Source organism: Myodes glareolus, chromosome 19, assembly GCF_982192425.1.
Source record: "Myodes glareolus chromosome 19, mMyoGla1.1, whole genome shotgun sequence".
NCBI lineage: Eukaryota > Metazoa > Chordata > Mammalia > Rodentia > Cricetidae > Myodes > Myodes glareolus.
The window spans coordinates 42,680,594-42,696,777 of NC_142044.1; the positions used below are offsets into that span (position 1 = coordinate 42,680,594).

A 16,184-nucleotide genomic window follows, 5' to 3' on the forward strand; every position below is an offset into this window, starting at 1 on the left:
CCTGTCTCTCCACATGATCATGCTTTAGGCCAAAAGGACTAAGGAAAGGGAACAGTCCCAAACACCACACATCAGGGCCTCTCATTTGGGTTCTAGCCACTTGATGTCCTGGGCAGCTCTCAGACTACACACCCTTCTGCAGTTTCAGAGTAAAGAATCATAGACCTGTAACATGAGTGTGGCCCAACCCCCAGCCAGGCAACAAGACAGGACCCCAGGACAATGAGGATGTCACCCTGCCCATAACTACAGTCTGCCTGTGCAGTCACCTAAAGTCCCAGAATGGACCAGCAGATGGCATTGACCTGGAGCCTGCTCTACATGGCCCTGCTGGCTCTCTGCTGGAAACCTGGTGTGACAGAGGCACAAGGTGAGTCTGAAGGCCCCTTCCCTTTTCATCCCTCTTTTTAGTTGAGTCTGCTAGGAACCACACCCACCATATACCCAGCGGCCCCCAGACCCCCAGCAGCTCCATCCACTGTATGCAGCTCTGTCTTCCTTTCTCTCCCGCACCCTCTTTTTTCCTCCCTCAGGACTTCCCTGGGCCCCTCTCTTGCCTGTTCTCCATCTTTCTGCTCATTCTTGCCTGGCCCTGGGGCATCCAGCCCAATGGTGTCCCTCTGCACCCATATTGCTCAATGTAGCCCCCAAAGCCCAGCCTCCAGTGAGCCAGGATCCTCTCTGCCCCTCCTCAGACACTCCACTCCTCTGAGGACTTCAGGGTCCCCCCTAACCCTTCCTCCTGGGGGCTTGGCCTAAGGCCCTCTCCCCACAGTAGATCTAGCCCTCATCTCTACTCGGAGGCCCTGTGGGATAGTCTAGAGGCTTCCGAGGCTGGAAGACTGTCCTCAATGCCCCTTCAACCTCCTCTGTGACAATGTGGAAGTCACATTCCCTTGACCAAGCCCAGGTTCAGAGGTCAAGTCTCAGATGATTAGGACCCTGGATAGGGAGGTGACAGCTACATCTCAGGCCCTGCTGTGTCTGTCCTGCCAAGTGACACCACGGAGAACAGAGCCGACCTGGGCAATGCTCTTAATGAGGCCTGTGCAGCACAGGACATGCAGACACAGCTGAGAATCCACTGGCATCTCATGTTCCTGGAGAAGAGGAATGTCCCCAACACAGCCCACCAGGCTCAGGGCCCTCCATCTATCTGTTCTCCTGGGTGGGCCTCAGCAGAAAACTGGAGGTGCTGGTGCTTAAAAGAGTTGTGGGATTCAGGGCCTCATGGTGCATGACTTTAACCCAGTACTCAGGAGACACAGGCAGGAGGATCTCTGTGAGTTCGAGGCCAGCCTGGTCTACATAGCAAGTTTCAGGACCATCCAGTTACACAGAAAGACCCTGCCCCCCAAATAAAAACAAAACAAAAAAGCAATCAATAACAAACAGAGTTGTGGGACAGGGGAAACCTGGAGGCAAGACTGTGACTCTCCTGCTTCTCCTTGTCAGACACCATCCCTCTGCAGACTCTAAGGTGCTACAATGACTACACCAGCCACATCATCTGCAGCTGGGCCGACCTGGAGGATGCCCAGGGCCTCATTAACATGACCCTCTATCGCAAGCTGGGAAAGTGAGTACCACTAGGTCCATTGGTATTGAAGCACAAGGACCCTGCTGCCACCAACAGCTCTTCTGCCCCTGCATCACCAATGATGTGCTCCCACCATTCACAGTCACCTTGTATATGTGCCACCCAACACCTGAAGTGGCATCTGCACTACCAGGCCTCTCCTGACCTGAGTAACCTGTCCCCCTCTCTCCCCTGCTCCTACCACAGCCCCCTCTAAGGGGTGCAGTCCCTCATGCCTTTCCCATATTTCTTGTCTGAATGCACTCCCCTAGGATGTGGCTGTCTCCAAGGAATCCAAACTGTTCCCATCACTCAGAAATATCCCAAGTCAAATGGCCAAACCTGGGCCCTCGACTCCCAACCCTCCCAGGATGACCTCCTTGTCGTTCACCGCCAATTGACTCCCAGCCGCCACCCTCACCAGGGTCCCTTGGTGTCTTTAACAACTCCTTCTGGTCTCTTTGCTTCCCTTTTCTCCTCTGTCCACTGTAGAGTGTGAGATCTCTAATTGCAGCCCTGGCCTCCTATCTATATGCAGTCTTTGGAGAGTCCACTGTAGGCCATGGGCAGAGACTCTCAGATGACGATGGCCATTTCTAGTCCAATTTTGCTCTTACCTCCATCTCCACACCTCACCTCCGTTACTGGGAGGAAATGGTCGCGTGACTAATGACTGGGAGGTCTGGCTTAAAGTGTCTTCTACCTCCTTTCCTGCTTCTCAGTGAACACTACTAAGTTTGTCTCCCAAGGAGGTGCAAGTCTGACCAACTCGACACCACCACCATCCAAACGACTTGCGATCACCAGGATGTTTCATGGCCCAACTCCATCACCCTGTCTGTCCACCCTAAGTCTTTCCCTTACTCAGTGAAATCATTCGAATTCTGCACCAAAACAAGTACCAACTTTCCTCACTCATAAGTTCCTACATCTGTGCTATTAACAAACACACAGAGAAACCTACATTCCTTGTAACAGGACTCAAGACTGTGTAGCTCGTAGTATGAAACCCAATATGCAGGTCATGTTGTTAGGTCCAGGGAAAGAACTGATTCACAAGTGTACAAACCAAACAGGATTCCAGGGAGGGGACAGCCAGAGGTCACCCTCCATTGGCCTCGTAAGTGTAGGACTTCTACAGGGACTTGGGGAGAGGGTCCTTTTGGTCTCAGCTGGCCTTGGAGGTCGTAAGTTTCAGTGTGATTTGGGTTTCAGGCACACATGCTGTGATTATATGAAGGTCATTGGTTGCTTAGCTGCCCTGGATGCTGGACATCTCAAGAGATAGTACTAATCTGTAAGATTAATAGTTTTTGTTTGTTTGTTTTGTGTGTGTGTGTGTGTGTGTGTGTGTGCGTGTGTGTATACTCAGGCTCTGAGGCATCAGGAAGGAGCTGTCTCTAATGGACTGTACCCCTCACAGTCAAGCTAAGGTATATTTATTGTCACACAAATTTGTTCCTTGGGTAAAATAAGCTCCTCATACCAAAGCCCCTGATCTAATCTGTTTCATGAAGGAAAACTTCACACCATTGAAATTTTAGTCCTTATTATGTCCTTTTTGAAGCACTCAATAGTGCAAGGCGTTCTGGGTGTGCCAGGACCGTCTTGTGACCAAAGCCATGCAAAGGTTGTAGAAGGCCTGCAGCAAAACAGCTCTCTAGACAACAGAAAGCAATCACTGGCTTCTACAATGGTTTCTTCGCCATCTATGCACATCTACAAATGGACTCGTTCTTTTGAATGCTTACCCTAGATACAATGACTCTGCTAGTTTTCTTGCTACTGCTCTGTAAGTTTTTTTCTAGGGTTTTAAGAGTGTGCCTCTTGAGTGTATTTCCTCAGGGATAGTTAGTCTTGCAGTTGAAGACGCAGAGAATGGGAGCAGAGCTGAACTGTTTCAGCTAGAGCATGACCTTGACCTGTTTGTAAGGCCTTGGTCAGAGGTGCTGTCCACAGCAAAGCTCATGGTAGAGCAAGAATAACGTTCTGCTCTGCTGTGTGACTGCCAGAATCAGCGGTTTGCAAAGCCAACTAAATGCCCTTGAAGCCGGGGGCCCTTTTAGTCTCCCCGATTTGCGTTCAGATTTCTTGTGAGTGCTGCAGGAGCCAGCTCATTAACTGGACCTTAGACTGCATCCTCTGTGTGCATTCTGGTTGCAGGCCTGGTGGTAGCCTCAAGGACTTTGTGCCTGCTGTAATCAGCCTGATGCATAGGGGCCTGTTTTTTTCCCCTAAGTCCTTAGAGATTCTGCCCATACTGTACATACCTTGAGTCCAGCTGTTCTCACAGCCAAATCTAGGCTCCTCATCCTTGCCTTTTGATCCTATCCAACATTTTCTCATAACATTTTTCTTACTTGGTGGTTTAATGAGTGCCTGTTCCCTATCAGGGTGCTCACTGCATGGGCATGTATAGGTGCACGTATGTTGCTGTGTGTATATCTGTGTGTCTGTGTTGTGTACGTGTGTGCCCCTGTGAATTTGTGTTGTGTATGTGTATATATGGTTATATATGTGTCTGTATGTCTCTCTGTGTATCTCTTTTTCTAGTGTATGTCTGTGCTTCTGTGTATGCGTGTGTGTATGTTTGTATGTATGTGTAGTTTGTATGTGTGTGTGTGTGTTGTTTATGGCCAGACACTGACTTTCGATAAAAGGAGGCATATAGTAGGAGCTAATGAATGTTCACCGACAGGGACTTTCCAGTGTCCTGTGACTTTAGTGAAGACCTGTGGCGGTCAGAATGCCCATCCACCCACTGTTGTGTGCCAAGAAGATGTGTTATCCCCAAAACATATTTCGAAAACACCGATGAAATCTACTACTCATTCCAACCAGATCGGGATGTGGGCATTGAGCTTGTGGTTCCATTGGCCCAGCATGGTGAGCAGCGGGGGTCCTGCCTCGGGAGGGGGTGTAAGAATGAGCAGGCTACTGGAGGAGGGTTGGAGTGAGTGTCTCCCAGGTTGAGGGACCCTGACCTGGGGTTAGAACAGATGGGATATGACCACTCTGCCTGAGGTCCCCCTGTCCCGACTGCTTCAAATGCTTACCAAGCCTCAAACTCTCCTCTGTAGGGGCAATGATTGTGACTCCCGTAGGACTTTCAGGTGACAGGACTCTGGTGTCCCTTGTCTTGCCTCATGGCTGCAACACCTTGCCCTATGAATGAGGCTCCCAGACCCACAGAAGTCCCCAAGTGCCAGGGATGACCATGACACGTCACACTGCCATACACTTTCCATGCATCTGATACAGAGCCAGGCTCCTCACCACCCTTTCGGAACCCTAGAGTGTGCATCAGGTCCACAGAACCCAAGAGTGTGCATCAGGTCCACAGGACCCATGCTGCAGAATGGCCTTAGGTGGAGCCAATGACCTTCTGTAAGGTTTTCTTGGGGACTATAGCAGACATGTCACCAGCATCTCAGACTAAAGGAGAAACTGAGGTGTGTATGGTCATTTTAAACCTGAGCAGGGTCTTGGGGAACACCGCGGGTCCTGTTTGCCCTCCAACATGGCTAGGGTAAGGCCTGTTGTCAAGTAAGTGCCTCTGGTATTTGAGAAAGTCCCTCCTCCAGGGGCAGGGGCTCAGAGCTTAGGTTGAGGGGTTAGGAGACACAAAAGAACAACCTGCCACATGCAGGGAACAGAAGGCAAAAAAGGGGGCACTGGAAATCAGGAAGAGCTTCCCAGGAGGAATGGAGGAACATTGCCACTGAGTCCTTGGTTTGGACAGAGCACACATTCAGAAGCAATTCTTAGTCAGGAAACCACATGTGCAAATGCAGATTGCTGTGGCAGGTCTGAAGAGAGTGTGGCATACTGGAAAACTTGGCCATGTTCATTGTCTACAAGAAACTTCAAGTTCTAAAGGCTGAACAATGGCAGGAAGAACATGAGGGACAGGCAGCTGCAGCTCAAGGCCTGAAACAGGGAATGTGATGGGAAAAAGCTAATTTACCATGGTGTGAAAAGACAGGGATAGGAGTTATAATAAACTTTGGCGAGACAAGAAGAGGGACACGGGGTTCTGTCTGGGGACAGGTGTCCAAGAAAGTCACCAGGGGAGATGACACTTACACTGGGCAATGAATGACCATAGTTGTCATTCAGGAGGCCCCTGAGCTGTGGAGAGGGTGGGTAATCAGAGAGGGAGCAGTGATGGCTCTCAGCGCCCTCTGCTGGAATGAGGGCCCCACTACACAGCAGAGCAGAAGGAGGCCCCATTTAATTGAATGTTCAGGCCCTGGAAGGCACAATTGCTGTCAAATCTGGTCCCCAAGTTTTCAGGTTCCAGGCCTGAACTGCAGAGTAAGGGTCCTGAAGCTTTCTTGTGATCATCAGCTGATGGTGTCAGCACTGAACCTGGGACCAAGTGGTACCCAGAAGGCCAGGCTGCCCTCAGGTGCCCAGCATGCAACCCTAGAAACCCTCTGCTTCCTCCCCTGCAGTGCAGCCCCCACCTCCCAAGGACATCAGCATCAGCCCCTCTGGAGATCACTTCCTGCTGAAGTGGAACTGGACCCTTGAAGATGCCCAGGTCCCCTGGCTGTCACAGGAGGACGTAGAGTTTGAGGTGGCTTACAAGAGGCTTCAGGACACCTGGGAGGTAGGTCCCTGAGTCACCTGTGCCCAGCCTGGTGGGATGGCCCAGAAGGCTACTTCTTCAGCTCTGCTCTCCACAGGATGCTCCCAGACTCAACACCAGTGACTTGTGGGTCTCCCTGCCACCAAAGCTGTTTCTACCCAGCAATATTTATGTGGCCCGTGTGCGTACTCGGCTATCCCCAGGGTCAAGTTTGTCTGGAAGGCCCAGCAGATGGAGCCCTGAGGTACAATGGAACTCCCAGCCAGGTAATGGGGCCTGTGGGAAGTGCTCCTTATAGGAGCCCAGACAATGGAGACTTAGTCTACACCTGAGGCTCCAGCATCTGCCCAATGTTGTCATCGGCCCCTCCCATCAGCCTCTGTCCCCAGTCCTCTATCTGGTCACTCCACTTCACACACCCTTAGGCTTTATGGCCCCAACTGTGTCCTATAATGGCAGAGACAGTCATGAAAGCAACAGCAGCAGCAGCAGCGGCCCTTGTGTTAACAATGCTGGACTGTAGGTAGGATCACCTGTGTCTCTGTGTTTGTGCTAACACCCAACATTCAGAACTGGTCCCCTCTCCCAAGATGGGGCAGAAGTATCTGGGTCTGTCCATGCCGGGAGCACGCAGAAGTCAGGCTAGGGCAGAGTTAGGCTGAGGTCCACACCAAGTCTCTATGAGTCACCTAGCGTTCCAATCTCGGGAATGAGTGAGGGTGCCGTGGCTGAGGGGCAATGTGTTCCCACAGGGGACAAGGCCCAGCCTCAGAACCTGCAGTGCTTCTTCGACGGCGTCCAGTCCCTCAGCTGCTCCTGGGAAGTGTGGAGCCAGGTGGCCGGCTCTGTTTCCTTTGGGCTCTTTTACCGCGCGAGTCCGGCTGCTCCGTGAGTGTCACCTCTCCATGCTGCCCTGCTTCTTCTTATCCTCAGGGTCGGACCTCTCTGAGGGCTTAGCCTGATCTCCCCTCCCCTGACCCTGCTCTCAGCTCTATTTTGCTTCCCCAGGGAGAAGGAATGCTCCCCGGTGGTGAAGGAGGTTCAGGGCAGCCTCTGCACCCGCTACCACTGCAGTCTAACCGTGTCCAACCCCAGTGCACACAGCCAGTACACGGTCTCTGTTAGGCTGTGGAAACAAGGGAAGTTCATCAAGAGCTCTGAACACAGTGAGTTCGCCCTTCCTCTGCATGGGTGCCTAGGGCTATAGGGCTATTGGGACCTATTGTGTCACCCTAATGAACATAGAGATCTCTTTGGCACTTTTGTGTCTGTCACTTTCAAAGATTTTCAGTCCACTGAGTCAAAGTGACAAAATGAATACTCTGGAATTAGAAATGTGTCTCATTAGGTAAGAGTATTTGATGACCAAGTACAAGAACCTGAGTTCAAATCCCAGCAACCACATAAAAGTTTGTGCTCATATGCACCTGGTAGGAGACTGGAGGATTGTTGGGGCTTTTTGGCTACTAACATAGATCCAGGGTCAGTGAGAGAACCTGACTTAAGGGAATAGGACACAGAGAAAGGACAGAGAACGACTTTCTATGACTTCTGCATGCCTATATAGGCACCCACACCCACACGTAGGCTTATGCAACACCGAAAGGGAGAGGCAGAGACAGAAAGAGACAGTGAGATGGGGAGAGAGAGGAACCAGGGACGTCACAGCCCACTTGTGCCTCATCTTCTGCAGATGACACTTGTCACTGCTTGAGAGTAGCACTTGAAACCTGCTCCTTCCTCCCGTTCTGCTTCCAGTCAGCCACACACTTGCCCCTGCCTGGGACCACCATTCTTAACTCTCCTCTCCCCCGGAGGTTTCCAGCCTCCTCATCCAACTAATGTTCTCACTCCCAACTCTGCTCTAGGTTTTACTTTTGTGCCAGGGAAGGAGTGTGTGCCAGCAGATGGCTTCCTTATAGATCCATGTCACACCTTCCCGGCACATGGCAAAGACCTTGAAACAAGGAAGGCTTTCCATCCTTCCAGTACTGCGTGCCACCATCGGCAGACAATCTCTTGTACCTGAGTTCACAGCCAGATGTTTCTCTTGGTGGCTTCCTTCCAGGGAAAGGGATTCCATTGACTCAAGAGAGCCCTTGCGTGCATTATGTCACCCACGTTGCTTTTGTTAAAACCTCAGAAGTCCTCAAGTTGTGAATCTTCTGATGGGGAGAGAGAAGCCCAGAGTGACTGCGGGGCTTCATTTGAGGATCCCAGCTCTCTGAGAATGTACTTCAGGGCTCCATGAGAAAACCTGAACACATGGTCGTGTCTCAGCTTGTGGTCTGCTGGCCAACTGTGCAGGATTGTCACCAAGCGTCTAAAATTTTCAGTTTAGACTCAGTGTGGTGGGAAGATGGTCATCTGGGTATATCTGAAAGCCTAATCTGTGTGCGTGTATGGGGGGATTTTTAGAATAACAAGGACTTTCTAGCCCATCCTGGCTTCAGGCTACTCCCAGGGTCATTGAAGCAGCAGAGGGGAGTAGCTGACATAGGACAGCAGAGACACATGCTCTTTACTGCTCAGGTTTTATCTGTAATCAGTTTCCCTGAGTGTAAAACGGGGGAAGTTAGAGCACCTCACAGGGGAAGTGGGAAAGCAGAGAAATGGATTTCCCACAAAGTGAGTGTGTTGCCCAGGAACTCAGTCCATAGACTAGACAAGGAGTCACGGCTTGCTGATTTTCCCCCTGTAATCTAACACTAGCAGAAGCACCAGGCTTTGGGCCACCTCATTACTGTGGCTTACCTCAACCGCTCCCCCAGGGACCAAGGAGGGACATTGCAGTTCAGTAATGCTGGGTGTTCATCTTAGAAAATTTCCCATTGTTGTTACATGACATCATAGCCAAGGCACTTCAGAAAAGAGAGTGTTTCCTTTGGGTTAATGGTTTCAAGGTCAGAGTTCATGATGGCAGAGCAGGCACCAGGAGCAGAACCTGGAGCAGCAGCTTCAGCACACCTGCTTTGGTTGGATGGTTAGTTGTTCTTTCAAGACAGGGTTCCTCTGTGGAGCCCTAGCAATCATGAATCTAGTTTTGTATTCCGGCTGGCCTCAAACTCACATAAATCTGCCTGCCTCTGTGTCCCCAGTACTGGAACTAGAAACGTGCACCACCACCACACACACACACACACACACATCTTGAACCAACAGCTAGTGGCAGAGTGCACATCAAAGTCCTCTCTCCCAATGACACACCTGCTCCATCAAGGCTGCACCTCCTAATCCTTCCCAAAGAGTTCCACCAACTGAGGATCAAGTATCCAAACAAATGAGCCTATGAGGGCAGCATTCTCATTCAAACTACCCGAGTTCTAAGGAGTCAAAATGACAGGGGATTGGGGAGATAGGTCCAGGGAAGAGAGCAGCTAGGATCAGCTTGGTTATGGGGAACACACCGTTGGAGAGAGGACACTTGACATTCTCTGAAATTATCCCCCCTGCAGTCCAGATGCACCCTCCAAGCCTCAAAGTGACCAAGGATGGAGACAGCTACAACCTGCGTTGGGAAACTAAGAAACTCTTCTATCCTCACATCGAACACAAATTCCAGGTCCAGTACAAGAAGAAGCTGAACAGCTGGGAGGTGAGGATCAGGACTCAGGGGAAGTTGGGGACAGGGAGAAAAGGAAAAACAGGACACCAAAGGAAGCCCTATCTCCAGGAGTCTACCATGACCTTAGTACCCACAGGGTCAAAAGTCAAGAGTCCCATTTCTTGATGAAGGATTTGGGCTCAGAGGTGACATGACAGGTCCCATGACCAGCAGTACCCTGGGCTGAGGAGGCAGAGACAGAGAGGGACACTAGATGTGCCTAGAATGAAGGTTTCAGTGATCACTCGGCCTGGGTTATTTCCTCCCAGGAACTAGAATGAGCCAATGACGTAGCTTTTTAGGCCTAACCTAATGCTTAGAGTAGGTCTTGCTGAGTGTACAACCCATATGTAGAAGCTTTGCACATAGATGCAGGCTAGGGCTCAACAGAGGGCAAAGCAGGACTCTTTGTCCAGGACCCACATTTCAGAGAGAGGGAACTAGTAAATGGAGGCCTGAGAGTGGATCAGCAGAGTCAGGAGAAGGTCAGTCCTGTTTCCCAAGTCCATTTCCATGGCCTACGATCCATCACACCAGTATGATGCTTCTGGATCAGACATCATTTAGACTAAGACAGCAGACCAGACAAATTGGGAGGTAAAAAGAGTCTGGGCTTGAGCCTGGGTATGGCTATCAATGGAAGAGGTGGCACCTGGGGCCACCACAGTGGTTGGTAGGCCATGAACTGGGGTCCTGGTCTGGACTACACCTTCAACACTCCTGTCACTGCAGGACAGCAAGACAGAGATCCTAGATAATGCCCATAGCATGCCCCTGCCACGGCTGGTGCCCTCCACCTCATACTCGGCCAGGGTGCAGGCTAAGCCCCTCACTTACTACCATGGGAAGCATCAGATGAGAGGACACTTTGCCTGTTGTCCCGCACTACCGTCTCGCCCGCAAGAACGACGTGGGACACTTAGGATCCTTCTGCAGAAAAGCTTTAATGCGTCTTGAGAGAGAGAGCATAAGCTTCCAAAGCGGAGACCCAGAAATGAGGGAACCCATCCCTTATATAGGAAACAGTCCTTGCTTCGGACGTGTCACTCTTGGATTGGTCCGCTGCCCATTATCCCAGATGATGCCTCGGGAGTAGGCAGGGACAGCAGTGGGAAGTTACCAAACACATGTGCGTTATCTTGTTCACCTGGCGGTGAAACCGGATGCCAGCGCCATCTTGTAATGGAGTATGTGGTTGCGGTCCTCCACAGCCTGTACCATCGACTGGGGTATGTCTCTTGGCTACCACACTCCTGGGACAGCCCCACTGCACAGGGCAAGGGAGGCTCTAGACCCATCTATCCCAGCCTCCCTCCCCCGTGACTGTCCCTGGGAAATGATGGCTCATATATTGTACACTGAGAGTGGGGACTTGGGAGAGGGGTGGATCTGTCTCACTGTCCTTCTTCCTTTCTGTTGGGGCTTAGACCTCTTGGTTTGATTAGACTTTATGGTAGCCATGATTAGTCAATCTGAGTTTCTTGTTCCCATGTCTGCAAAGCTATACTCTCCATGTACCTACAGGAGTGCCTAGTTTTGGATGTTGGTGGGACCCACTGGTCCTGCCCATTTTCCTTCCCTTGGAATTGGCATTCCACCCTCACCATCCCCATGGTGATACCTGTGCAAGGAAGATCCACAGAAGTTAAAAGAGACCTGGGAAGTGGCATTGGTAGAAAGAATTCCTCATAGCAGGACTTATTGAAGGGGGAGTCGTGGGCTGACAGCCAGTTAGGCAGGAGGAGGATTGGAGCCATGGACTCAGGAGATAGACAGGGGAGACTTACAGGGCCCAGGTCAAGAAGGCTAGTGTCCTGACAGAAGGGACCCCTTTCTGGCCCACTCTCCATCTCCTCTGAAGCTCCCTGATCCTGGAGGCCATGCTCTGAGCTGCCTCCTTTTAGAAGTCTCCCCAGTTGCCAGGGTCAGGCAGCCCACTCTGGGTGCTTCTGCTGCTGCTGAGGGCAGAGCTTCTCCACATTGAACACTGAGTAAAGACCCAAGGATTCGTCCCAAAGTATCCAGCCTTCCTCACAGAGGGCCTGGGAACCCTAGTTCCTCCCTCAGACTGCATCCTGTGCCTCCCACCTAATGCTCCTTCTCCTTCTTGTTGAACAAGTGATGCCCACATGGGGGATCGTCCTCATCTTGATTGTCCTCATCCTCAACTTGCTCCTGGCCCTTTGCTTTGGCTGTGTCTATGAGTGCAGGGAAGGGCAGTCTGTGGACAGAGACAAGTGTGCATGGGGCCCCAGGGTCACAGGGATGACACAGCCTGGCACAGTATGATTCCCTCACTGCCACTCCTCACCTGGCTTCAGTTTTCCCTCTATACCTGGGCACACGAGTAGGTGACCCCAAGGTCCCTGGACCTAGACCTTCATTGACACATCTTCCTGCTGTCTTCCAGGCTGTATAGAAGGTGGAAGGAGAAAATCCCCAACCCCAGCAAGAGCCTGCTGTTCCAAGTAGGAAGGCAGGGATGCTGCTGATCCCTGTCCCAGTGCTGTCACAGTGGAGAAGGGTGAGAGATCCAGGAGGCAGGACTAGCAGGAGGTGGATCTCTGAACTCCTTGGGGACCCGAGAGAACAGGAGTGCACAAATTGCCCTAGCACTGTCTGGCACCACAGACAGAACAGTGAGCATTCCCTTGCAGAGGAAGCTCAGGAGGGGCTGCTCCTGGGGATAGGGATGGACCTGAGGGCGTCCAGGAAGGGATTTGAACCTAGCATAAGATGTTTCTGAGCTGGTGGAGAGCCAACTGCATCAAGGCTGTCTTCGGAGCGTGTGGTCCTGAGACAGGGGTCTAAGGAATGGTAAGGCATGGCTGCCCATATCTCATAACACAATGGCCACGTGCAGAAGAACCATGGAAGATGAAGCTGTGGTGAACAGTATGGCCTGCTCCCTTCATGAGCTTGACATCTGATGACTCTTAGAGTCAGAGGCCTGAGCTGAGCCTCACCATGGGGACATTCTTTCCACGTCTGGAGCTCATGGAAGACATCATACACACATGCAAAGCTTCACTGTCCCCTCCTTCCTGAGGTGCCACATTCACAGGCACAAATGCCCTTCCCCTTCTAGGATGAAGGAAAAGGACTCTGGTCTCCTAGCAGCACAGCAGCCTTTGCCACTAAGAACCTTATCCCCCAGGGGCTACAGAGCAACCTTTTCACTGAGCTACAGGGGTGAGTGGTTCATTCAGACCCTTGGGTAACCTGTGGGAGGATACACCTCCACTGTGCACGTCAGCATATTCTGTGGGTCTCTGAAGTGAATGTAGGGGGTGACACCACTGTAGCAAGAGCCACTCCAGGTAGACATGAGGAAGATCTCATGAAGTTAGGATGAGAAAGAGGGACTAGAGATGGCATCCTTAAGTGGGAAACCTCTTCCTTCCAGGATGCCACACAAGCCATGCACTGCAGTGGCCTTGATGGTGCCAGAGAGTGCAGGGATTTGACTTCTGTATTGAGATAAAACCAATCTGTCAGGGCGAGTCAGTGGTCCTGTGGGTAAAGGGATGTAAGGCATGGATGGTACCCAGGCATGTGTGAGCTCACACTTGAAGGTAGTGTGCTACGAGATGCAGAATTGAGGCCAAATCCTAGGATGGGGATGTGAACCGAACATTCAGTACAGGATTTTGGGACACCAAATATATGCCCATGTTATTTGCTTGGACCCACATCCACCACACCTTTGTGCTTACTGTAAGGTCTGGAGGGCTCAGAACTTCTGGAGAGGCCAAATCTCTATCTCCATTGTCTCCACAGAATGTCCTATGCACAACTGGGGGACAATGAAGTATCCCATCTCACAGTAGAGAATCCTAACATTTTCCAAGATCCACCATCTGGGCCTCACACAACTTCAGCTGCCTCACGGGAACCCATGGAGCAGCCTTGCGATGTCCAGCAAGACCCACTAATCCCTTCTGGCAGACTTGACAGCCAGACACCCAACTTTGACATCAACCTACCTGGGGCCTCCCCAAACCCACTCTCTGCTATATCTGCCAGGTCAACAGGTGCCCCCACGATGGATAGGAGCCTGAAGCCAGCACTGCCATGCTCCCTGGAGTACCTGTGCCTGCCTCCCGGGGGACAAGTACAGTTGGTACCACTGTCCCAGGCGATGGGCAAGGGCCAGGCTGCGGATGCAGAGCTAGAGTCTAGCCTGAAGACCACAGAGAGCCCTTCCACGGAACAGAGGGATAGTCCTTCACTCGACCTGAGAGTGGAGGAACAGGAGCCAAAGGACAGTGCAGTGACTCTGTCCTTAAACTCTGGAGACACTGAGGACCCCGTGGTGGCCTCTGGCTATGTCTCTCCTACAGATCTGGTGCTCACCCTGCCCACAGGGCCCCTGTCTACCTCTCTGGGCCCCTCTCTAGGATTGCCCTCAGCTCAGGGTCCTAGTCTCTGTCTCATGCTGCCTGGGGTTCCTCCTGAAAGTCCAGCTCTTCCACCCCCAAAATTTGATGACTATGTGGAGCTCCCTCCAAGCATGAGCCAGCCACCTAAGATCCATCTGGGAAATCCTGTCCCTCCTGTGCCAAGCAGCTCCATAGTAAGCCCAGGAGAACACAGAGAGAAAGTAGCCCTAACATCCCCACAGCGCAGCCCCAGGTGCCAGCCATTCAGTTTTTCAAGTCCCTGAAGCATCAGGACTACCTGTCACTGCCCCCTTGGGACAGCAGCCAGCCTGGGACGGTTTGCTGAGTCATGCCTGCTCAACCTCACCAGCAGCCCTGCTCCTCAGCCTGTGGATCAGACTGGCATCTCCAAAGAACCCCAAGAGGCTTTACCTATGAGATGCATAGTCTTCTCTGCTCTCAGCCCCGACCTTCCCTTCAGCAATACCCACCCCGCCTGTCTCCCTCCACTGCGGAGTATACATGGGAACAGAGAGGCTTCTGAGGGTGAGACCTGCATGGTCTGTCTAGGGTTTAAGGACTGCTATGGGTTGCTTGTACCCCTCAGGCACCAATAATGCAGCATGGTTCTGGCTCAGTGCAGGAGGTGGGAGGCTCAAGTGGATACCTTGGGGGTCAGACATGGAAAACAGGCAGGCTCATGTCACTCTAAGAATAGGCTTGGTCCTCTATGGTTATCTGAGACTCCTGGGGAGCCCTAAAGTCTTTCAGCGGAACTGGGAATCCTCATTATGTAGCGAATTCACTGATGTGGACAGTGCTACCTAGTGGTCACAGCTGTGGCCAGGATGGAGCAATGAAAAGCAATGGGGAAGGATGAGCATTATGAACTCTTGGTGCCAATTAGAATCAGACAAAAATTTGGGAGCAGGGTGGCAGGGGGTAGAAGGGGGGAGAAGTGGAGTTAAGGAGAACTTGTGGGAATGGGATAGTCAAGATGGAGGAAGGACAGATATGAGAGCAAGGAAAGAGATATCTTGATTGGTGGAGCCATTATGGAGTTAGCAAGAAACCTGGCTCTAGAAAAATGTCCAAGAACCCACAGGGATGACCCCAGCTAAGACCCTAAGCAATAGAGGAGAGGGTGCCTGAACTGACCTTACTCTGTAGTCAGACTGATGATTATCTTAAATATCACCCTAGAACCTTTGTCCAACAACAGATGGAAACAGAGGCAATGTCCCACATCGGAGCACTGGACTGAGCTCCCAAGACCCAGTTGAAGAGTGGAAGGAGTGAGAGTATGAGCAAGGAATTCAAGACCATGAGGGGGTCACCCACTGAGACAGTTTGAGCTAATGGGAGCTCACCAACTCCAGCTGGCCTGGGAGTGAATGAGCATGGGAACAACCAAGTCCTTCTGAAGGGGGCTGACAGCTGCAGCAGACTGAGGGGTCACCGATAGTGACACTGGGATGTATCTCTACTGCAGATACTGGCTTCATGGGATCCTGTTCTCTTTTGGATGTAAACCTTGCTCAACCTAGATGTAGTAGGGAGGGCCTTGGACTTTCCACAGGGCGGGGTGCATGATGCTCCTTTAGGGTTGGAGGGGTGGGGGGAGGGTCTGTGGAGGAAGAGGGAGGGAACTGGGAGAAAGGGAGGGAGTGGGAATTTGGATTGGTATTTTTAAAAGTAATAATAAAAAAGAAAGAAGGAAAGAAAGAAAGAAAGAAAGAAAGAAAGAAAGAAAGAAAGAAAGAAAGAAAGAAAGAACCAACTCCTAGTGCCAACTGCAGGAAAGCCAGGGTATGGATCCCTCGAAGGTGAAGAGCATGGTGATCACACAGGACAGCACATCCAAAGACTTTGTCTGGACATACAGGCTGCTCTCCCTCTGGAATGCTTGCATACCTGCTACCTGCAACTCTTCACTGACCACAGATGTGGGCATGCTATGGGACTGTGGTACTGGGAAACTGCTACCTTGTTGACCCTCAGGGCACAATGGCATTACGTCATTTC

At 51.5% G+C, this 16,184-nt stretch overlaps 2 protein-coding genes across 2 annotated transcripts; both read left to right on the forward strand.

Moving 5' to 3' along the window:
- Positions 1-168: 168 nt before the first annotated feature.
- Positions 169-2,828, forward strand: LOC148118958 (cytokine receptor common subunit beta-like; the record flags this gene model as incomplete). The annotated part of the gene is made up of 3 exons (XM_087898688.1): positions 169-370; positions 1,456-1,579; positions 2,795-2,828. Coding segments are annotated over exons 1-3 (246 nt in total), but the record flags the coding sequence as incomplete, so codon positions are not given.
- Positions 2,795-15,706, forward strand: LOC148118959 (cytokine receptor common subunit beta-like). Its single transcript, XM_087898689.1, is given in 13 exon segments — positions 2,795-2,876; positions 4,278-4,465; positions 6,037-6,194; positions 6,271-6,439; positions 6,926-7,061; positions 7,182-7,339; positions 9,629-9,768; positions 10,510-10,719; positions 12,866-12,969; positions 13,558-13,758; positions 13,760-13,830; positions 13,833-14,402; positions 14,405-15,706. Coding segments are annotated over 13 exon segments (2,238 nt in total). The 5' UTR covers positions 2,795-2,844; the 3' UTR covers positions 14,506-15,706.
- The last annotated feature ends 478 nt before the right edge of the window (positions 15,707-16,184 follow it).